A 23,682-nucleotide genomic window follows, 5' to 3' on the forward strand; every position below is an offset into this window, starting at 1 on the left:
AGGCTGAATATTGAATGGGGGGTGACTGCTTTCCATATGCTGTGGACAGCTGTGGTGTTTTAAGGGGATGGTTTTTCTTACATAGTGGACTTGCTTTCCCTCAAAAGACTTTCTTTTTGTCTGATTTTATGGTAGCAGGGCATTTTTGTAAAGAGGATGAGAGTAAGATGGTCTGCATTTTTGCTTGCTATGATACAGTATGGCAGCAAATCTTGCTCTGAGCCTGTGTGGCTGAACTTGATTTTATTCTGAAATCAGTTTTAGTCTAACTGTGTTTTCCCTGCCTTGCAGTCAGTTATAATGTATTGCTTCACCTAGTTATAAGATACAGAACTAGATAAAACCGCTGAAAGACACACTTCTTGGAAAAGTGTTCAGTGAAGATTTGGGTTTGGGAGGGTTAAGGTGTGGGCTTGTGCAGTTCTACCTGACACCTTCAGTCTGGAGAGCATCAGCCACCCTGCATTTTGAACATCTCTGAGGGTCCAGTTGCTATCCTTAAGACATAGTAGCCTATTGGAAACAAAAGGGAGGGAATAAGGTACAGCCAGGTCTGCCACCCACTCTGTAACCCAGTGAAGTAGGCAGCATCATGTAGGAGGGAGTATTTGTCTGTCCTTCAGCAGACTTCAGAGTCTGCACCAGGAGTCTGAGCTACTGAGCCTGAGCTACAGCTATTTCCTACTTTTCTGCTGCAGAAATTAATTTTGATCTACAAACTTTAATTAACAAGAAACGAACATTTCTTTTTGATTAAATGTTTGCTGGCAGTACCTTTTTGTATAATGACATGAGCCACAGTCATATCTGAGCACTCAGAATGTTTAACAGGCCAGCTGCTTCCTGAAATGCTGTATTTTGATGAGGGCTGATTTTACTTTAGAAGTAATATTTAGTTTAATTTGAATTAAATATTTAACTTCCTCTTAACTTGTAGCTCTTGACATTTAAAAAAGTCACCCTTCCCCTCTACATTAATTTGTTATTTCTCGTTGATTGTAGGATGAATACAAATGATTTGTATTTATGCCCTTCCTTATGAATTTCCCTTTAAAATTGCATCTCTGAGAATCAGTACTTGGTGACACTGGCCATTGGAAGATCATGAAGTAGGGGGCTGAGATACCAAGTGTAGGACACGTTCATGTTCGTTTTTGTGAACAAAGTAGTTTGTTTGGAATAATAGGGCTCAAGTGAAGGTAGTACCTGTTACTTGTTACTTGCAACGTAAACTTTTAAAAGGAATGTAGAAAGAAGATGAGGTCTTTAGGGTGAGATGTATCTTGTCTGACTCTGGATATTTAATAGAGAATTATCCAGCCTAAGCTAGTGGTCTGAGCTTGCTTTATAATCAGTGATAGGAAATAAACACCCCCAGGCTGCAGTTTCTCGCAGCTATTTAGACACATTTCATGAGTTGGACATGCCTTTTTCCTTCCACTGACTGACTTTTAGATATTTGCAGGTAGGGGTAATAAATCCTGCCCTTAGAGAATACAGATACTATCATGACCCATGAATGCGGTAGAGCACAGACTGAGCTGAATGTAAATACTTGGTGAATATTTTATAGTGATAAAATCTTGAGATAAAATCTGTGAGAGCAAAATAAATCACTGATCTTATTTCCACTCCTTTAGTCTAAAGGGTCCAGGAATCTTCTTTGAAAAGACAAGCTAATGTAATTTTAATACACCGCTTTGAAGATTAGTTTCTCCTGTGCAGGGAATATTCTTTCTAGTTGTTGCAATACTGAGCAAAGCTCAGTTTCAAAAACACTGTTTGTGCTCCCCACCAAGGCCAGAAAGAGAATCTTAGCATATGAGACAGGGGAATAATATAAGATTTTAGATACTGGTATCTGTCCTTGTTATTCTCAAATTAAGTATATTAATGAAATGGATATTCCTCCTATGTCTGATGAAAAATGTGTTCTTGTTTATGGGAACATGATGCACGGATTGTAACGTATGTGATGGTTTTGTTTTCCTCTGAGACAGCCAGTCAGCAAGTCGCTGTAACGCATTCCTGAAAGTTGCAGGCTGAACTCAGTGATGATGTCCTTGGTTTCATAGTAAACGTATGCATACACATCTCCCTCATTCATGACTAGTAGGGCTTACCACTTGTTTATTCTCAATCACAGAACATTCCTTTCCTGCTTACAGTTTATTTTGACTTCCCCAGTGAGTAGTTCTTTGCTAATATCCAAAGGTTTCATTTCTATGTACATTAGAATGTACGTAGAAGCAGAACTAAGTTATCAAGATGATCTCCGTTTTTGCTTTCACATAGCCTGTCAGATCTTCTAGTCTGGCACTTTTTACTGAAAATTAATAGATAAATGTTTGTGTCTGCGACAGGTGTCAGTTTTCTACTTTTGAGCAGTGTCAAGATTGGCTTAAGCGACTGAACAATGCCATCCGCCCTCCTTCGAAGATAGAAGACCTTTTCTCATTTGCCTATCATGCCTGGTGTATGGAGGTATATGCTAGTGAAAAGGAACAGCATGGGGATTTGTGTCGGCCAGGTATGTGGAAACACTTTGGGGATCATCACAAATGCATTGACTAGTAACTGCCTGTTTGCTGAAATCCAGACCTTTCAACAAATTTACAAACAAATTCAATCTGTGCTGTTGTAAACTGAACCTGGAAAATTCCAGTATGGAATTATTTTGTGTTAAGTTCTTGCACTTCTTCACCAGCTGGTGAATATACTGTATGTGGTAAGTACATAGGTATAGCATACCTTCACTTACAGCGAGGTGTCCCTTAATGTCTCGCATGTCTGCTGCACAGTCGCAGCTTTGTTCTGTCTGAGCAAAGGCGAGATTAGCTCCCACCCTATCCCTACTTTGGGATTGATGTGCAAAGCAGTACCTGAGTATCCTGAGGAGATCGTTGCAGTGGAGTTGATTTAGTCAGTCATGTATAATACTATCAACATTTTGTTCACTATGGTGGCAACTTTCAATTTAAAACATTTTGTATTGATTGTGCCCACATTTTTTGTAATTGCCTAGAACGGTGGTCTCCAACGTGGATGTTGAGGAGAAAGAGGTCAAGGAGAAGGAAATCCCTGAGCTGCTCCTGAGGTTCATTCACAGTTGCAAGACAGCAACCTACTTTAGTGAAATATCAACCTTGCAGGAAAGTTTTAGAAGCCCACAAGTAAATAAAAGCTAAAAACTGGGATGCTGGTGTTTGTAGCGCTTGTTTGAATATAAGGAAATATGAGTTCCAGGCTCTCTTCGCTCACAGTTCACATATCTGAGAAAAGTATTCCAGTTATCAGGTAGAGACGCGTTAGTGTGATTCTGTCCTTATTACCGAAGCTGGTCTGGGGCTGAGCAAAGACTAAACCTCTTTGGTGCCTGAGGAAGAGCAGTCAACAGGTAGCACACAAGTGGGAGGAGGTGCTCCTTGGTTCTGGTTCCTGTTCCTGCACTTTACACACTTTGTTAGCAGTTACTGAAAGATGGCAAAAAAAAGTCCTCAGAGCAGAATTTTAAGCTCAGGTCTCTTCCCTCCTAACTAAATTCAGGAACTGGAAGATAGCAGACATATAGATGGCTTGCTAAATCTCCTTGTAGTCCTTCTCTCTTCCTCACTGAATCAGACAGGCTTCAACCTAGCACTAGGTTAGGCTAAGAAGCAGCATTTACCTCCTTACTAACCTTTAGCTATCAAATAATTTTCTTTAATGTAGTAACTTTTTCTTCCCTGTAGCTTGCTTATTTCTGGTGGTAGATATTCTCCTTATAGTTGAAATAAATCTGTAATTTATTTCTTTGCAACTAAGGAGCCCAGTATTTGGTAGATATGGACAAAAATACTAAACTGCTTCCAAGTCTATCCAAGTATTAACTTCTGTGGGAAAAAAATGTAAGTTGTTACCAATGTATGTAATGGGAGATATGAACTGTGGCTCACAAGATCAGCTTTTGTAGTCAGAAGGCAGAAGTCCACAAAATGTATAGCTTGCTTTTTCTCTGATTTTAAGAATTGATGGGGATGCTTCAAAAACATTACCCGTGTTGGCTCAAAATGCCTCTTAAAATACCAGCATTTCCAGAGGAATGGACAAAATGTTAAGGCCAGGCTTTCATTTCTCAGAGGAAAATCGATGATTTCATGACATGCACAGTAGCTGAAAAATTAAGAGGGAGAAATAAAACAGAACATTACATTTTCATTTAGGTTTGTGTTTATCTTAAAACCCACCAGCGGTATGCAGCATTGATGACTGGGGACATTTCCAGTATTCTCATTTGCTATCCAGAAAAATCCTTAAGGATGTAACACAAGTTTTAATGACCATTCCTCAAAGCAGCTGATAACGAGCCCATCTTCAGTGCTGCAAGAGCATGCTGCTGTTTCAGCAAAAGGGTTGGGTTTCTGGTTTTGTGGGGGTTTCTTGGTTTGGTGCGGGTGGTTTTGGGTTGGGGGGGGGATGGGGTGTGGGTTTTTTGTTTGTTTTGTATTTGGGGGTTTTTATTTTGTGGTTTGGTGGTTTTTGTGTTTTTTTTTTTTTTTTTTCCCCAAGTCAATGCTAAGGGAAGAACATGACAGAGGTGTTTGTTCGGCTGGAATGTATTATCCCAGTTTCACCTCTGCACTTGACAAAGGATCAAAGGGCTCCTCACAGAGCTGCCATATCTATGGAGCCATCCAGCTTTTGTAAAACAGGGACACAAGCAGGCGATCTGTTTGAGTAGGTGGCTAGAAAATAATAAATTCAAGCTCATGCAGAGTTCATGTGAGAAGTGGGAGATTGTGGGCAAGCTCCAGTCTAACTGATCTGGCGATCAGGAAGGTAGAGCAGAACTACAGCGCCTGTGTGATACTGAGACCAGCCTTCTGCCTCCTGCGTCACGGATTTTCTGCAGAATTATTTATTTCTTTATGGAGCTGGTGTACCAGTGACATGCTGTAAAGGCAATAAGTGATGAAGGCCAGTCAGGTCCATAAATTTTACCATGATGTGCCTTAAAGAGTGAATATTCTCCCTTTGCATAGTGTCATTCTCACATTTTACCTTTCAAAAAGCGTTAGAAAAATAATCTCACTATGCAGATCTCTTGCACGTTGTCCATATTGTAAAGCATGTCTAGATTTGCAAAGTGCCATTTTTGGTGTATGATCTGGGATCTAGGAATGAATAATGCTATAGCTTTTCTTTACAGTTAACTAAGTCCTATAGTTAGCCTGCTATCTTCATTCTTAATTTACCTATTTCTCTATATCTTTAATTGTTATGTAACATCACATAAAAACTTGATTCAGACATGTACATTTACATCTTTAAGATGAATATGTATCTACATAGATCTTGGGTATTGAAAGACTTTTTCTGAAATATATGATGGAAAGATGTAATACTTAAAGCATTAGTTTTTCGACAGATTCCACACACCCCCTTTGGGTGATGCGCTGCCTCATGATTTAATGATACAGTAACTTAGAGACATACAATGGACAGATGTACAGAATCATTTTAGCTGGTGTCGCTCACATGCTGATTAGATTCATCCCGTTTCTTAGCTCTGTGAACCTGGAAATTTTGTACGTTATTCTCTTCTACGTATTGATAGAGTACCTTCTAATTCTCTAGATTTTGTCTGTCAGAATAATTATTCTTTATTGCCATTGTATATTTTTCAATTGCATTTTGATACTTTTAAAAAAGCATCTAGGAATCAAATGGAGCTCATTCCAATTCCTTTAATATATTAATCCAGGAATTTGTGAGGATCTTGTGACCGATATTTGTGTCAAACAACCATTTATGCGTTTTATCTTCATATCTCCGCATGACTCATGGAGAAATAATGTCCAGTTCACAGGAGGAAAACTGAGACGCAGGTTAAATTGCAGGGCTTTCCTACAGTCATACAGGAAACCTGTGGCTGAAATTGCGTTCTAAATGCAGATTGCCCAAGTTCTGGACCACATTCCATATATTGCCCTTCACGTATCAGTCAGACCAGAGCTTTGTGTTCTTGCTGGTACCAGGTTCTTCTGAACTTCAGCGTTTCCCTGCTAAGACTCCTGATGGATCTAAATTGGTTTTGCCAATGTGCTTGGTTCCAGTTTGCGACTTATTGTTTCTTACATGAATTTACAGGCGCTGGTCACTTCGGCGAAAAAGTCCTTAATGGACTTTGACGCTTCTGGAGAGTTGGCCAGGGAGAGCTGTCAGTACAGCTGTGGTTCTCCTGGTATGGATTTTCAAACTAGGCTTGTGAAATGTAGGTGGTGGTTTGGGACTGTTCCTTTCTCTTTTCAGTGTTTAGTAAGTATGACTGCAGTGGTGTTTTGCTCTGTATTGAAAGATAGGATTCTCACTTCTTATTTTGCATTTATTTTCTCTCTCTGCTTTTGATACCCAGGAGAACATGTAACTTCAAGGTTTAAAAATGAAGTGGAACGAATGGGTTTTGATATGAACAATGCCTGGAGGATTTCCAACATCAATGAGAAGTATAAGTAAGTTATGTGGGCTGCTGATTCCCAGCCAAATGGCATCTCAAAACACCAATTTTGTTATAGCATATTACTAGAACTTTTCCCAAGTTCTACAGTTCTTAATAAGGGACACTTAGAATTCTGATTTTTGGTTTTTTAGAAAAAAATATGCTTTTGAAGTATTATTTAATATCTTACTAGCTGTTACAATAGGCTTAGAAACACAAGATTTTTATGTGCTTGCTGGAGGACTTGTTAGAGAACAAGCATTCTAATGGAAGAAAGGGAAGCCTTAAGTGAGCAAAGATTGGAGTTTGAACTTCTACAAAAGATTTTTTTTATTGTGTCTTATTCTCAAACTTATGACAAAGACTTGTATGGAAAAAAAAAAAAGTTGGTTTGAAGAGGTAAGCTTGTAGACCCTGAAAATAAGAGAAAACACTTTCTGTGGTGCTGAAAGCATAGACCAATGTCCTCTTCTCTAGTTGCTGGAGCAGAGAAAGGTGTTCCTCCAGTGACAGTGGGTAGGACAGAGTGTGCCGGCTGATCCCCAATCCAATTCACAGCAAAAGCAGCAGTAACACTCTGATGAAATGTGTTTCATTGCTCTGCCTTTGCAGGATAATGACTTGCAGCTGCTAGTTGCTGTCACTGCAAGAATATCTGTCTTGGTCTCTGCAAATCTAGGGAATTAAAGATAGCTATCACTTACATGCTTAATACTAAAGAAAAAAGGGAAAAAACTTTGTATGTCACGTGGAAGCAGAATGACACGAACTACTCCTTTCCTTCCTGTGGCCAGCACTTGAGAAAAGAGCATTTTTCAGGATGATTGCTATGTTTTTCTGAATAGAACTGAGACACATGTTCATGTCTTTCCTTCTTGTGCAGTAAAGGCATCTCTTCAAGGGGATGGACTGGGGTGAACCAGTTTATGATTCAGCGCTATATACGGTCACTTCTGGCTGCTTGCACTGCTCTTATTGGCAATCATGGCTTTGTTAGTTAAATTCTGGAGTAGAAGGTGCATCTAGCAGAAGAAAATTCCAGTTAGCCAAACATAAGCCAGTGCACTCAGATTCCTGCCTTCAGCGAGGATTGATTAGCCAGTGTACTTTTTCCACACTTACACAATTTCTCTGTCTTGAATCCAGTAGCCCAGGGTGACACTGCTTCTGTGTTTTGTGACCCAGGAATTGAGTGGCTAATGCTTTAGCACAAAGAGATGTGGAATTCCTTTTCTGTAGTCCAGTTTATTTCAGCAGCTGGAGTTAAAAATTGCCTACATGTGAATTTCCTGAGAAATCCAGCTCGAATGTTCCAATTCTGAAATGCGTTTGTGCACCTCAATGTTCAGTGCTTTTTGTATGTGCGAAGGAGGAGTTTCTTAACATACAGTGAAACAGGAATTAACAGAATGGCGGTTTGCTGAGATGAACAGCTGTCCAGTTCCGTATACTGCTTATTTGTGTGTGCTGTCTGGGAAGCGGGTAACCTCTCTGTATTGCTTATGTCCAACCCTTTGCACCACTTCTCTCACAGGCTCTGTGGTAGTTACCCCCAGGAAATCATAGTTCCCGCCTGGATCACGGATAAAGAGCTAGAGAGTGTGGCAAGCTTTCGGTCCTGGAAGCGTATCCCTGCTGTCGTGTACAGGTGAGGCTCTTGCAGGTAGTACAGCTTTCACCAGGCTGTAAATGGGGTGTTGTAGCATATGAAAGCTGAACTAACTGGGAATCTTGGTTTGTAATGAAAGGTGTTCAGACTCTTCTGAGCCCCAGATGTCCCCTCACTGGGCCTGACAGACTTTATTTTAAAATACTGTTAGCACTTTTGCTAATATTTTTATATTTTACTCAATGTAGAGAGAGGTCTGGCTTTCATCTTGCTGTATTTTTGCACGTATAACATATGGAGGGATGCTGCATGAAGGCCCAGGGTTCTGCTGGGGAGAGTTGGAGTACTGGACTGGGAAGAAGCAACAAAACCTGGCAAGGTCCCCTCCATGCTGCCTGGTGGAGTGGTACCCAAGCTCATCCACCTGGGACTCTGGGGTGAGGTCCTGCTGTTCCACCCCAGAAGGATCCCAGAAGTGGTATAGAGAAGACGACCTTGGAACAAAATGCAGACCACCCTAAGGGTTTAGATACCAAACAGGGATGACAGGGGACCCCTCGCATGAGAAAACATTGACCTGTATTTAACTGACAGCAAAGTATGACCTGTTAGACCTGATAGCTTGGGGTCTTCGCCCTTATATTTGCTACCTATACATGTATTGTTTTATACCTATTCAAAACTCCACGAATGTGTGAGACAGCAGCAGGTATTGGCCCTTGTCAAGCCATAAACTAGGTAAGGCAGACGTACTATACGTTCACTCTGAGTGGGAGTAATGGTTTCTGGTTTTTAATTCCAAACACATTGTAGGAGCACTCAGCATTTGCATCTCCTGCAAGTCATTCCTAGGGCAGTCACCTCAGTTAAGATTGATTTTATTTTTTTTAATATGAAAATGAAAAAATGTAAGATGAAGATATCAGCACAGCTGAAGGAATGTTAAATGGCATCTCTGGTTAGGTACTGCTTTGGCTTTTCTCTAATTCTTGTCTGGCTAATGCTCAGACTGCAGTATAACTAAGGATAGATACCAAAATTAAGGGAAATATAAAACTCAAATTACAAAAGAATGTATGTATTAGCTCTGTCTACATATTTTAGATAGTTTTAATCTCTCCAGTCCAGCAATTCTTCATAACATGCTTTTCTGAGATACTGGGTTTCTGGCAGCTTCTTTAGTAAGAAATATATTTCAGCATCTGGGTGGTTTTGGCTGGCTGGTTTTCTTTTGTTTGGTTCCCCCCCTCCCCCCACCCCCCCCCAAGATGTTCTGGAACCTGTCTTTAACACCTTGGCCACTTCCCTGGTGTAGTTATCCTCCCATAAACGTTTAAAATCTCTTTAATCCCTTTGTCACCTGATTTTTTTAAAAAGATAATTAGTAGCAATAATTCCATTAAATCTGCCTAGCCACCCATTCCCTCTAAAGAGAGAGAAAGGAAAAGCCGTTCTGAGTGGCAGCCACATTTAGAGCGCAGTAACGTTGACAAATTCATAGCGCCTCGGTGGGAGGAGCAAGTGTACAAGAGTTGAGTGGGCCACAAAACATTATTTACCCCGCTCAAGAGTTCTTGTTCTATGGAAGGAGAACAAATTAGCTGGTGGCAGCAGACCATTGTCTTTAAATCCTCCTATCTTTTCTCATTTTTCTTGGAAATAATAAAGGGGTTAGCATAGTCCATTCGTGAATGTTAAGGAATTGCTCCATCCTCTGTTTTCAGCTCCGAGGGGGAAAAAACACTTTCCAGCATATGCTAATTTTTTAAGACTTAAGGTATTTTATTATTATGGTACTATGTATGTCTATTATATGTACACATATAAAAGAATAGCGTGATTTATATATGGTTTTGTGTTCAACTTTGAATACTGCATTTCAGGCCGCTTTGTGCCTTTTATGCAGTTGTCGTACAACGGGGGAACACCTCACCTGCAAGCACACCTAACGCGGGGAAGCACCCCTCCTTCTTTCATCGCTCTACAGGAGAAGGAAATGACTGTCTTTCCATTCTTGGGTACAGCTTGCATTTTGAGGGATTTATGGGAGAGTGATTTAAATGTTTAAAAGACCTCATAGACTAAAATTGTTTAATTCCTGGCATTCGGTTTTCTGCAGTTCTGATGAGACTATGTATGTTAAATTACCGCATAGTTTTTAATTTGTAATCTTAAAATCAGTGGGAGAAAAGTTTTTATCTTTTTTGATTTCTCTTTTTCCTTATCTTGATGTTTAGTAATAGATTTTTTCAAGACATCCAGTTCATCATTCTGTGCTCTAATAGAACTCACGTCAGCTAGTGGTTGATGATCCGTATGATTGGAAATGCATGTATAGTTTTCCCTCTATGTATGTGTTGCCCTAAAAGTAGCTTTTTTCTTACTTTTGGAGGAGTAAAGAACAAAAGCTCATTCAGCGTTTTTATCTGTCAGAGATGATTTGGGGAATATTAGTTTCAGTACTGATGACATTTTAAAAATCTGCTCCTTTTGTTTTACCTCAGGGGGAAAAAAGTAATGAACATTTTTTTAAAAATTCATCCAATAACTTTCTCAGATACTGAAGACGGGGACAGAGGAAGACCAGAGACACGTACGCTTGGCCACAAAAACCTCATTGTCCGTTCTTGTAACGCATTCAAGAGCTCTGACAGTGTGCACAGCCCTGGAGAGCTGAGTGGCCTGAATTCAGAGGCCAGCTTCAAAAATACTCAGTTGAGACTGGCCTGTCAGGAGCATTGCTTCTATTTTATGATCAAGATTTCTAGAAAAATCTCACACCCGGCTTCTGAAGTTTTTCTGTGTTTTCAATTTTTTAAAAATCTAGGCACATATTTACGTAGGTAAACCTGGCCTGTAACATGGTTTTTGTAGCTTACAAGCTTGGTCCCAGAAGACCGATGTTTGGGAGAAGCCTTTAGGGATTTTGTGGAAAGATGGTAGAGAGGACTTCATGCATGATACAAGCAGTGCCCTGAACTCAAGAGAACCTACTTGGAAATCAGCTGTGTTGAAGGTGTCTCTTTGTCTCGCCCACTGCTGAAGGTGATTAACCATGCAGGCAGTGTTTCTGCCGGCACGGGAGGCCAAGGTAAACAGAAAACTGCCATGTAGCATACTTGCTGAATTATATTCGTGAATTGCAGCAATGATATTTCTCAGTTGCAAGTACTATAGCTAAGTAATGCTATGGAGGGAGCTGTTCAAACCTTCATTAGTCCTCCCCGTCTTTGTAGTTACAGGGACTTGGTGGATTTATTGTTGTACTCAAAAGGTTGCTTGAACATGAGGAAGATTAAGTGTGTGCAGAGGTGTACTGTTCATCGTGCAGTTATACAGTGCTTTACAGAGGGCTTCGTAGTTATCTAATGGTGATTTACTATTTAGGTGCTGTGAGGCTGCATGTTGCTTTGTCTCTGGAGGGTTAGGAGATTTGCAGTGGAGGGTTTGCTTTAATTTCTTTTTTCTTAAATCTTTTTTTGGTTACAGAGATCTGAGTGACACCATCTTATCCCCAGCTCTCTCTCTAGGGACCTCAGAATCACACTTAAACTATTTGCTATTTTTTTGTTCATGTGGCCGGTGCGGTTGGAATGAGTGCGATTCCTCAGACTTCCAACATTACCGTAAATAGAATTGTTTGCTGATTTCTGCTGGTACATCTGAACGTTGCACATTTGTGCAAGCTTTGGAGAGTTAGAGCTTCACAGCTATCAATGAACTCAACTTTTGGCCTAATGATTCTTTATTATTTATGGTATAAATGAGAGGCAAGAACGTGGAGATTAAAATAAAACTGTTACGAACCTATGAACCTATGAAAATGATTCTGCAGACAGGTGGTAATGAAATCTGGGAGAACGTATGGGAAAATAAATGAGCTTATCTGAGTGCTCAGAGCAGTTTTCTTACATGTATAATGATGATTTATTTTCTTTTGTTATTTGTGCAAGCGTGGTGCGGAACTAGGTGGCCTTTCAGTGATTGGCATGTATTTTTTTTCTGAACTGATTTGATACCAATAGAGCTGTTTCTGGAAGGCTGTTCATTTCAGCAGAAATACATTTTCCTTTGCGTGCAGTCGGCTGGCACCTGCCATAAGTGCCGTGGCATTCAGACTGCTTTTTGGTTCAGTTAACACAGTGTGTCAGTTGCTTCCTCTCAGTGAAGGAGTTTTATATGAAACAATTCCAAGAGAGTTTTGAAAAATACTTAAAATACCATGTCACAATGTCACAACTTATTTTATAATTTTATGTTTTTGCAACAAGGAGCCTTAACCCAATGTAAGTGTTGCTTTGGAATGAGTAGCACAAGGCAGTCGCTGCTGGTGGCTGCTGTGCCCCGCAGGAGCGCTGCAGAAGTGGTGCTGCTCAGCACCTGAAGGGGGGCTTGGCAGCTCTGACAAGTTATAAACCAGCCTGTCACACCTCCATAAACATTTATTAGAGTGGTGAGAGGGAAAAAATTAAGATTTATAGGTTTGGTTGGGCTTTCTTTCTGTTCAGGGCTGTCCAAGTTGACTGTTTAAATTTGCTTAACCCTTAATTTGCTAACCCTCACCATTCTGTGCAGTTGCCTTATTAGAGGGAATTAAACAACTCTTGGTTGACCTGAAGCTGAGATGGCCAGTTTGTTTGCAGGAAGACTCTAAAATCCTTTGCTGCATCGTAACATACAGAACTATAATTGGCATGTGCATACTTCATAAATACAGGGTTCTGGTGGGACTCCTGAGCAAGAACAGCATTGCCTAGGGACACCTTTGCTTAAAGGGATGTATATCTGCAGGCCATTTAAATGGAGAACAGCAGCATATGGATAAGTGGTGGGATATTTCAGATGGGACGTGAGGCAGGGAGTAAACGTTTCTAGGTGTCCTGTTCCTTGCTGGATGGCCTGAGAGAAGTTGTGTCTCTTCTCTGCTTCGGCTGCTCCACCTGCAGCTCTTCATACCGAGAGCTGGCTTCCTTTCCTGCCGTGGCTGAGGTCCTCGGAATTCAGGGGGCTGCTAGTGAAGGTCAGGAAGAACGTTGTTAATGCCAGATGTAAACACTTCAGTGAATGGGGAATTACATTCTGTTGGCAGCAGTGGGATGTGCCAGCACGGAGGCAGCAAGTGAAATTACAGTGGTAATATGTTCCAGTACCCTTTTTTATAATGGATTATAGGGGAGAGTTTTTAAATCTGTTTCAGAGTATGTTTGCAATGGCTGGGTAAGTTCTAATTATTTCAAATCATTCTTTTGGTCTAGTACAAGAAGCCAGGTCAAATTTAAGAAAATAACTGTAACTCTATAGACATTTTTTTAAAAAAAATCTCATTTGTTTTAATGTCACTCCCCAGAAGAAGATGGCTACGTTCAAGTTAGGCCATTCTTCAGTTATCTCCCTGATATATATTTTTTTTTATTGATAGACTCATCTCTCTACTCCATTTGCCAGTCCACTGAAGTTCTATCAGTATATAGAGTGCTTGAAATTTATATCACATTTTAGAAGAAAAATATTCTGCTAATAAACCGTATCTCCTTTTTCAGTGCTACTTAGGTGCCTGTAGCAAAATTTACTTGCTTGTGCACTTTGTTGTTTATCACCCGGCACCACACTGGTGCTTACCTGTAAGAGATACTGTTCCTCTTCGTCAGCTGCTTGTTGCTTTTCTGCTAGAGATGATTGGTGTTGGAGGGGCGGCAGATGAAATGCCACCCAAATAGTGTCAGGAAGAGGGATGGAGAAGACCCACATGTAGAGGAGAAGCAGCTGAAAAGGGCATGGCAGAGCCACTCCTTTCCAAGAGACGCTAATACCAGACTTCAGGAGGCGTACAGCTGCGGATGTGCAGCGTCCTGAGATGTGAACGGCTCTTTCCCTTTCAGCTAGTGATACTATACCTAAAATGCACGGGCTTCTAGATGGGGTTCTGCAGTGCTCAAGGACTACCTCCTGTGATTCATGGGTGATGCCTAGAAATGGATAGCATCAATGTACAAGAGTAAGGTTTTAGGTTACTATTAGACCTCATCATACAGAAGGCATGCCAAATTCTGCCAGTATTTCCTGCCACAATTGTAATGTTCTTCAGATTTAATAGTGATATGTTTTGATTTTAAAAAATCTCATCAAAAATCTCATCAAAAAGTGAACCTGTGGTTTTACTCCTGTCTCAGAGCTTTAAAATTAGCATGAGTTCAATTGAACTTTCCTGTTTAGTCTGGTATTACAGCAGTAGACCTGACTACCCAGCAGGTGTTGAATACCTCTTTAATGCCTCATATACTGTTCTAAAATGTTCCCCAGCTTTCACTGGCCAACAGACAACAATATTAGGCAAGAAGATGCTTTGTTTTCTCTTACTGACCTTGGCTTTGACTTTTAACCTTTCAGTGACTGTGGTCACAGTCTGTGTTTTGAAGGGAGGCGCGTGGAATACATTGCCACTGAATCAGAGGCTGATGATAAGTGCTGAATGATAGAGAGATCCCCAACAGGAATGAAACTATGGGAGTGCACCACCTAATTTTTCATGCCTTCTGTGTTTTGCACCACTGTTCTTTTTTTCTTTATCAGGCACCAGAGTAATGGGGCAGTTATCTCCCGCTGTGGACAGCCTGAGGTCAGTTGGTGGGGCTGGAGGAACGCAGATGATGAACACCTTGTCCAGTCTGTAGCCAAAGCCTGTGCCTCAGATTCGAGATCCAACAGTAACAAATTAATGAATGGAAATTGTTCCAGAGATTTCCCCAATGGAGGGGACCTCTCTGATGTGGAATTTGGTAAGTTTATCACTGTTTCCTTTCTGTAAAGGGTAAAGCTTTATATAAAAGCTTAATCTCTTATATGTACTGTAGCAGATTCAATCCTTTGTATTTAATCAGGTGTTCTCCAGTTTCTGTATGTGCAATGCGGATGCATTGTGGGACTTGAGTGAATCATTGTTGTACACAATGTGAGAAGTATCCCATCAGTTATTCATCAGCTGCATATCCTCTTCCCCAGATTCCTCAATCTCTAATGCTTCAGGAGCAGAGAGTTTGGCAATACAGCCTCAGAAGCTTTTGATCTTAGATGCACGATCTTACGCAGCAGCTGTGGCGAACCGAGCCAAAGGTGGAGGCTGTGAGTGCCCAGGTAAGCGGTGGTTCTTCTCAGTTTTTGTCAAGTTAATCAAAAGGATTTGCTCAAATATAATTACACTGATACATTTCAGTACTGCATATTTAACAGACTGCGTGGATGTGCTATTCATCTATATGAACGTTCTGGATTGTTGCAGCTATTGCACAGCCCTTCAAAAGGACAGGTTTAGCTGTTAAAATTAAGTCTGTTTCTTAGAGCAGAAAACCAGCTGGTAACAGTGTTCAGCAAATGCTGAACTGTGTGGAATATGCTGATTAGCCTTCCCCTGCTGAGTCATATATATAAACCAGAGCGAGACAAAGGTGTCCAGTGTGCTAATGTCTCAAAAAAAACCTGAACAAACTTGTAAAAATCCACTAACTGCAGAGGATAATATTCTAGAATGGTTGTGCAGAAGACAACTTTTCAGCAGTTTCTCTGCAGCTGAAACCTTTTTTAGCATTTATATAATAACCCAAAGCAGCTGAAGTCCTGATTCATCTTGCATTGGTAATACATTTGCAATTATCGCTTTCTGTGTTCTTTGCCACTTGTAAATTGTTGGTATTATAAACAAGATATTATTTTGTGGTTGCTGTTGGATACCAATGCAGCCTGTTAAAATTCCATGGGTGGAGACTCTGGAACAAAATACCAGACCAAAAAGCTATAGATGAGATAACAAAAGCTCTTTTGACCATATGTTCTTGTTTTGGTCTTCGCTGCAATTGCTGTACTTCGATATGTAGCCACCAGTAAGAAAAGATGAATTTTCCATTTAACACCTCAAAACTACTAAATAACTTGTCATCGGAGAGTAAAATTTCACAATAGAAAAGCAGAGTATACAAGAAGCTTAATTTTCTTCCTGTATGTTGGTTCTTGAATTCTTTGTAGGAAATTTCCAAACAGCTTGTCACCTTCAATAAATCTGACCTGCATTAAGTGCTTCCTTTTGCTGCTAAGTTTTCTCCAGGTATTGCCAGGCTTCCTTTATGCTCTCTATAAAATATTCAGTTATGTTACACTTTATTTATAACATAATTCAGTAAAAAGACAAAAACCACTTAAATTGTCTGATACTGCCAGTCACTTCTGACTGGAGTTCCGCAGTCCATCACTAACAGGATGCTCTGGTTGGGCGAGAGTTTGTTGCGCTGTTAACAGTTAAAAAGTCAAATGACATAAAACATGCTCTTTTAAGAGACTGCTGCATTTCCCTGTGCAAGCACTCAATATCCAGTATTCTGAATCCTGATTAATTTTTTTCTGTTGTAGAAAAGGTCATTTTAGCTATCCATGTCATCATTTTTGGGCAGATGGAAGCATCAGGACAGGAAATCTAAATCCAGGAAAGGCTATCGAAATAGTATTTTTCTACACCTTCTTAGGTGCTCCCTCTGGCTGGCAGACCCTGTCTGTACAGATACTGCCTCCCCGATAGAGTAGCGTTGCATGAGCAAATCCCATAGCAGCCTCTGAAGGCAGGCTCAGTAATTCCACCTATCTTCTGTTTTCCCGAGCTTTGAGTATTTCTCATGGGTGTGATATTTGTGCTTCATAATAGGAAACCTCAGAATAAAGCAGTGAATGAAGTAACCTTTCTGCTTTTTCGAGTGGTCAGGAAAGGAATCTGTAACCTGTGTAAAAATATACATTAGTTTACCAAATGAAAGAACATCCGTAAATCATCAGTTAAATATCGTTTATGCTTTGCAGTAGCTTAGGATGTTTCTCTGTCTTTTTAAAAACATTCTATAACCCCGAGCACAGCAATATCACTCGTCCCATAGGTTTGTACTCTGCTTTTTGTAATGTCAAGTGAAACATTGAAAATAAATACACAAACACTTTGCTAACTCTCTCCTGTTTTGCTGTGCTGTAATGTCTGGGTTACCTACTGAACTCCAAGTACTGGTTTCTCCTTACAGAATATTCGTAAACAGATTATTTCATCTGCCTGCAGTGACAGCAGTTTGGTTTTATGAAACAGCTTCTTTTGGAAATTAAACTTACTGTAGGTTTTAGTTTCTTCCCACTTTCTTGCTGTTTCCCTACAGAATATTATCCAAACTGTGAAGTAGTGTTCATGGGGATGGCAAACATTCATTCTATCCGGAAGAGCTTTCAGTCGCTGCGTTTGCTGTGCACACAGATGCCAGACCCAGGAAAGTGAGTGGACATTTGGGTTTTTTGCCTTTACTTACATGTTTCTGCAACTGCATTCTCTTGCTGCTGATCAGTAAACTGAAATTCAGTGGTTTTTCCCTCAGTGACTTTTCTGTGTAATAATGCTAAGCTATATTTTTTAATTTCCACAGAATTTGAGCTAAATTCAGTCATCGGTTTATTATCATTGAAGTGAACATAGAAAATGAGATCTGGGATTATATAATGTAGCCTTGAGTATTGATACTAGAATGTTGTTACTTGCAGGCAGGCTTATAAGTGCTAGCACTTAGGTTTACCTGCTATTCCGTGTTCTTGAATCTTCACAGCTTGGCTCTCCTTCAGAAAATCCTAGTGGTGGTCCATGTACTTCACCCACTTAGAGTGTTGTTTCAGGAGACCTATTTCATAGCCCTCCGATGCTGGGGGATAACTAGCCTCTAACAGCCCTTCATCTCAGGAGGTTCTGAGGTTGAGTCTTCACTAGGACACTGTAGTTGCACCAGTCCTGTTTTCCGACCACTTCCCTGTTTTGAATTTGCTGCGAAGAGTCTCCCGTGCTTTCAGAGTAGATTCAGAATGGCCACCCTTACTAAATTGGGTATGTAGATCTTCACAGGGCAGAGATTCTTAAGGTATGTACAGCACATCTTGTAAAGCCTGGGAATAGTTGAGATGTAGGTTTCAAGGGCACCTCAGGTTCCATCCTTTCACTGAAGCACAGAGTTGTCAGGGGTGTATGGCAGAGTCCCAAGATGTGCCAGTGGTACTGGGGCTGCTGGTAACACGAATCCTCGGCTCAGAGGAAGGGAAATGGCAGAGGCTGCTGAAAGTAATGATTACCCAGTAGCGCTTACGTTGTCCGTTGCTCGTGCCGTGCTATGTTTTTGTCTGGAAAATGCTATTTAAGCTTCTTGCAAGTCATATGCAGCAAAACACATGCCAGAGACTGGCTGTTCCTCAGGTCGACTGCATGGCTTTGTTTCTCACAAATCTGGGAGAGTGTTAATGAGATGTCATTCTTGAATATTTTTCACTTACATTCACAGCTTATTAAAATAGGAGCTTTGACTTGATAAATTCAAAGATCCAAACCTGAAAGCACATTCAGAGAGCAAAAGCTGTCTTCCCTTGTTTTCCTCTAGTTGGTTATCAGCTCTGGAAAGTACCAAATGGCTGCAGCACTTGTCCGTGCTTCTGAAATCTGCGCTACTCGTAGTTCATGCCGTGGACAGAGACCAGCGACCAGTCTTGGTGCACTGCTCAGACGGCTGGGACCGAACCCCCCAGATAGTGGCGCTGGCCAAACTGCTGCTCGATCCGTATTACAGGACCACAGAGGTTTGTAATCCATGCGTTAGTGCCTGAGGTGGTTACCAAGTTTGGGCCCTTTTCTGAGGAAGTCTGTCTATAAATTATTTCAGGGTTTTTTTTCTAGAAAACGCACTAAAGCTAGCAGGAGTTTACGAACTGTAGTCTGCAGATACAGTTGTGTATAGGTGTAAATATAGTCTGTAATTCAAGAGCAGATTATATTTTTCCCCTTTGCCATAACTTGCCCGGTCATGGTCTATGCTTCCCTGTATTTAGCTCAGGAATATGTAGTACCAAGTGCTACCTACTGCAGTTTCCATTACGCCGTTGCAGTTTCTCAGCCAACTCTTGATACAAAGGCTTTCTCTTTTCTACATTTCCCAACTGCATGTTTTTGCAGTTCCACATTTTCATTGTCCTCTGTTACGTAGTTATGTTTCTCTTGGTTTTTTTAGCCTGAATTTTTTTCTCCATCACTTTTCAGTGTTGTGTGATATGTGATGGCTGGATTCCATCTACCAGCCCACACGCAAGATGCCTTTGTTGTCTAAAGCAGAAGCATATGTCTGAGTACTGTGCTATAAACTGCTGCTTAAAGCCTCGGACACATGAGGACCAGCAGCAATGCCTTTTGGATGAAACTGTGGAAACTTCAGATCCTTTTTCACTTGGGTTCTAGAAGTCACCATCCATTGGGTCAAAAGATACTGCTCTATTCTTGGCAAAGAACCTCCTCCTGGTCCCTCCTAAGAGTGCCGCCATTGCTCTTTAAAGTGCAGAGTTCTTCTGTACGCACCCTTTGCCTGCCTTCTTGTCACCACTGCATCAGAGAAAAGCATAAACTGTAGCTGTCTGTACAAGGATCAGAAATGTTAAGGAAAATGAATCTTCAGCATTGCCATATTTCAGGCTTTTCAGCTATTATTTTTCTTCTAATTACAACCATTGACTAAATAAGCATGCTCTATAGTTTTTCTTTCCACTGAAAATCAAAACCTTCCTAACGTGTGACAGGTTTTGGGTCCTGTAAGATGAAGTGTCGCGTTCAGGTGCTTGGCTAGGCACTGTTTTGAAATGTTCTTTGCCCTTTTCACGTGCATAAGAAACAATGCGACTTAGCTTTTAATCCACCTCATGACTGTGCTGCATTTGGTGTACACACAAGCAAGTGCTCTCTCGGAGCATGGATGTCCTTTCATGGATGAATTGTTTCCTTTTATGACAGACAGATTTGCCCATCATTTCCAAGGGAGAGCTTTAAAGTTTCCTCTCCTGTCCAAGTGTTGGTTACATGATCCAGAGGGTTTTGATGAAGGCGAATTTCCTGCTCACCCTTGCCTGGCCAAGAGAGGTCTGGTATCAGGATCTTTTGTGCCAGTCACGGAGGACTTATTCCCTTTCCAGTTCATGTAGGCTTGGGAATTAATATCTGTCCTAATTTCATTGTGCAGTATTTCAGAACACAGAGGCATTCGGTAAAGCAGTCAAGATAAGTAATGAGGCCAGGGCTGAAGGGAAATGGGAGTGAGTGAGAGCACAGTAATAGAGTGAGTCCCATGAGTTGCAGACTGTCTTAGAAAATTGAACCAAAGCAAAATAGGAACTTCTCATCCCTACTTTCATTTCTGCAGGGTTTCCAGGTGCTAGTGGAGACGGAGTGGCTGGATTTTGGCCACAAGTTTGCAGATCGCTGTGGCCATGGTGAGAATTCGGATGACCTAAATGAGCGCTGCCCAGTGTTTTTACAGTGGCTGGACTGCGTCCATCAGCTCCAGAGGCAGTTCCCTTGCTCTTTCGAGTTTAACGAAGCATTCCTTGTGAGTTGTGGCTTGAGAGATTGCTGTTTTATAGACTGCTTCTAAACCACTACCCAGTACTAACATACTGTAGAGCCCGGAGGGGTTTCTGATTTTCCCATTTGTCTGATACGCTGCAGCCTGATAAAGGAGACGGGACAACTGCCCAGATACAGCAGACAAAAGTACTTGCATGCTTCATGGGACCTGAGGTCTGTTCACTCTTAAAACTGTAGCAGGACCCTTGAGGGCTTCTTCTGAACTTTAAAGAAAAAAATAAAAGTTACGAATTTAATAGTCTTGCCTAAGAGGTGCTGAAATGATTCTGGTATAATACATCCAAACAGCATGAAAAAGTTGTAGTTACTGGCAGTAAAACTTCCCTCTACCTTGATTTTGTTTTGAGTTGAAGGCTCCTCCTCTAAAAAAAAAAACAACTTCCCCTTACATTTCCGTTCAGTTTTTCTGCTGAAAATGTGTAGGATATACAAGTTGTGTTTATCTTCTTTTGACGTGGACAGCTCTCCTGATAGCAGTTTGCCTAGGATGGTCAAAATCAGTTCTCCAGGCCAGAAAGCAGGTCTCTGGGTAGGTGGCAGTCACTGACTGCAGGACTAGTAATCTGAAGAATAAAAGTTTTTCTGAGGTGTCTGACCCCTTAAGAGACTTAAAGCACATTCCTGTGATTGTGGCTGACTTGAGTTATCACTTGCCAGCTTGGCTGTGTAACCCAGTACATATACAGCCCTAGCTTAGCTCAGGTGGGAAATGAGATACGTACGGTTGTATCTGGCTTCACAGCACACTGCGAATCTACAGGAGCTGTATGTGAACATACCCGTAGTAGTCTGGACTTTTCAGAGTAAACCCCTTAATTTATTAGAGTATTGAGGCACTTGTCATCATTTAAATGTCAAAATAATCCCATGGAAGTCATTGATATGCTTAAAGTTAAGGTCACATTAAGCTGTTTTATCAGACTGGGACCACAGTGTAGAGTGAATCAGGATGTGTGTGTTGTGTGCATTTATACCAATGTACAGTAACTAACACTTTTCCCCACCATTCTTTGCCTTTCTGTTCTGCGTTAGTGTTTTGTAACAGGTATCACGTTTCTCCTCATTGCCTGTCCTCCAGGGCTCTGAGTTAGAATTAGCAAGACTTTTATACTTAATTATGAACAAATATTTTGTCTTTTATTTCATTTTTTTCCTGATTTTTTTTAAGTAATGGTTTTAAAAGATTCTGCTATGCTTGAGTTCTTTTGCAGTTAGTTTATAAGGAGGTATGCAAAAATGCTGGGCATATTTGCATATCAGTATTTAGGAAGGGAGTGTATTGCCTGTGAAGGAAAGATTTGTTGCTTCTTAAGCCTGAATGTTGATTCTCGCATTAAGCCGATATCTTCTGCCATGTGACAATATTTGTGTTGGTCTTGCAGGTCAAATTGGTGCAGCACACCTACTCTTGCCTCTTTGGTACATTCCTGTGCAACAATGCAAAAGAGAGAGGAGAAAAACACACTCAGGAACGGACCTGTTCTGTCTGGTCTTTGCTGCGGGCAGCAAACAAAGCCTTCAGAAACCTGCTCTACTCCTCCCAGTCGGAATCTGTAGGTATCCTTCATTCCCCACCATGCGGGGAGCGTCCCTGTAGGGGCTCCCAGGTGCAATGTTCTCAAAAGTGCGTACCCAAAGAAAATACCCAAGCTTGTAGCCGTGGGACATAGTAATGGCTTAACTGTCATCACGACTACAGTGTGGAGAGAGGCATTTCCTGAAAAGGGTTCTCAGCTCTCCTCATCAGTGTTTACCTTTCAACACTGTTCGGCCTGACATTTCCAGTCATGCATGAAGTTTGCTGGTATTTGAGGAATGTCAAATGCAACCTCAGAAATTTCTCTATGCTGGAAATGTGTTTTCTGGAAGTGAATATTTTGCCTTATTTTATTGCAACAGAAAAGATTTCAGTTCCTGCTCAGCAGCAGGGAAACCTGACTGTTTCTCTGCCATTGCCTGCTTTTCCACAAGGAAGTTGCCTGGGAAAAGAGTGGAATTGATAGAGTGACCCAAAGTGTTTTTAAACTGAAACAGAAAGCATATTCCACAGTCAAGAGATCCCTTTTAAGAGCAAGCTGCTGCTTCAGCAAAGTATTTCTGCATGTACTTAATTTTTAACATATGAGTGCTTCCATGAAAGGCAGGGTTAGCTTTGATTGATTGGAGCCTGTAGAAGGAGGTTATTAGTTCAGCTCTTGTATGGCATGGTATAATACAAAGCACAAGGACATCTCAGTGCTAACAATGGGCCACTGAATTTTTCAGCAGTTGTTTAAACTGCTCAGAAGCATTATTAAGGTGTAGATTCACACAGAGCACATTGGAGTAATTCATTCACGAGAAGCTGAAAGCTGGCATTGTTATGCCTCAGCCTCTGTCTCTGAAAGAAAAGATAATTCTATATCCAAGTGTAGCTGATTAAAAATGCCATAGCTGCTCACTGGCTTTCTGAGTTATCTAGAGATCTAGCAAAGCCTCCCAGCTGCAGACCTGAATAGTAAATTACCATGATCAGATCTGAACACTTCTCCGCATTCTGGGAGCGAGCAGTTTACTATTTCCTGAACATTGTGTGTTCTCCCCTCTCAGGTGCTGTATCCAGTGTGCCACGTGCGTAATTTAATGCTCTGGAGTGCTGTTTACCTGCCATGCTCTTCCCCCTCTACACCCACTGATGACACCTGTGCCCCATACCCTGTTCCAGGCTCTAGCCCTGACGATCAGCCTCTGGGCAGGTGAGCCTAGAGCCCAGAAATCCCATCCTGTAAAGTAAGATCAACAGAGAATATTGTGGGCTATAAAGAGGAGAATGCTTGTGGTGGGAGGGAAGTATTTTTCACAGGCTTATTTGTGGGTCTGTTGGACTGACCTGCCCAAAAGCAGTGTGTCATTGTTTCAGTTTTGAAAGCTGTTAAGTTTCAGAGGTGATAGCATAAGAGAGAAGATTAGCAAATGGAGTTAAGCTCTGGGTATTGCGTTGCCTTGTAGAATTCCTTATATCCTTGTGGGATATAAGCTTTCATTTGGTTATCTTGAATTTGAGTTCTTTTTCTGTGTTACATAACTCTTTCTTTGCTTTTTTTTGTACAATCATTCTAAGCCCATGTTAATTAGGAGGTGCGACCGGACTGTAAGCAT

The 23,682-nt window shown here is 41.0% G+C and overlaps 1 protein-coding gene across 6 annotated transcripts in view; it reads left to right on the plus strand.

Moving 5' to 3' along the window:
- Positions 1–23,682, plus strand: part of MTMR3 (myotubularin related protein 3) — an 81,726-nt gene that overhangs the window by 46,634 nt on the left and 11,410 nt on the right. For all 6 annotated transcript variants that reach the window (XM_064466220.1, XM_064466219.1, XM_064466224.1 and 3 more), the window contains 10 exons: positions 2,364–2,530; positions 6,395–6,491; positions 8,013–8,126; positions 14,658–14,863; positions 15,087–15,218; positions 17,267–17,378; positions 18,521–18,716; positions 20,321–20,506; positions 21,927–22,097; positions 23,134–23,279. In XM_064466220.1, coding sequence (XP_064322290.1) covers positions 2,364–2,530; positions 6,395–6,491; positions 8,013–8,126; positions 14,658–14,863; positions 15,087–15,218; positions 17,267–17,378; positions 18,521–18,716; positions 20,321–20,506; positions 21,927–22,097; positions 23,134–23,279 — 1,527 coding nt within the window. The remainder of the gene's footprint in view (positions 1–2,363; positions 2,531–6,394; positions 6,492–8,012; positions 8,127–14,657; positions 14,864–15,086; positions 15,219–17,266; positions 17,379–18,520; positions 18,717–20,320; positions 20,507–21,926; positions 22,098–23,133; positions 23,280–23,682) is intronic.

The sequence above is a fragment of the Phalacrocorax carbo genome, chromosome 15, assembly GCF_963921805.1.
Source record: "Phalacrocorax carbo chromosome 15, bPhaCar2.1, whole genome shotgun sequence".
Taxonomy (NCBI): domain Eukaryota; kingdom Metazoa; phylum Chordata; class Aves; order Suliformes; family Phalacrocoracidae; genus Phalacrocorax; species Phalacrocorax carbo.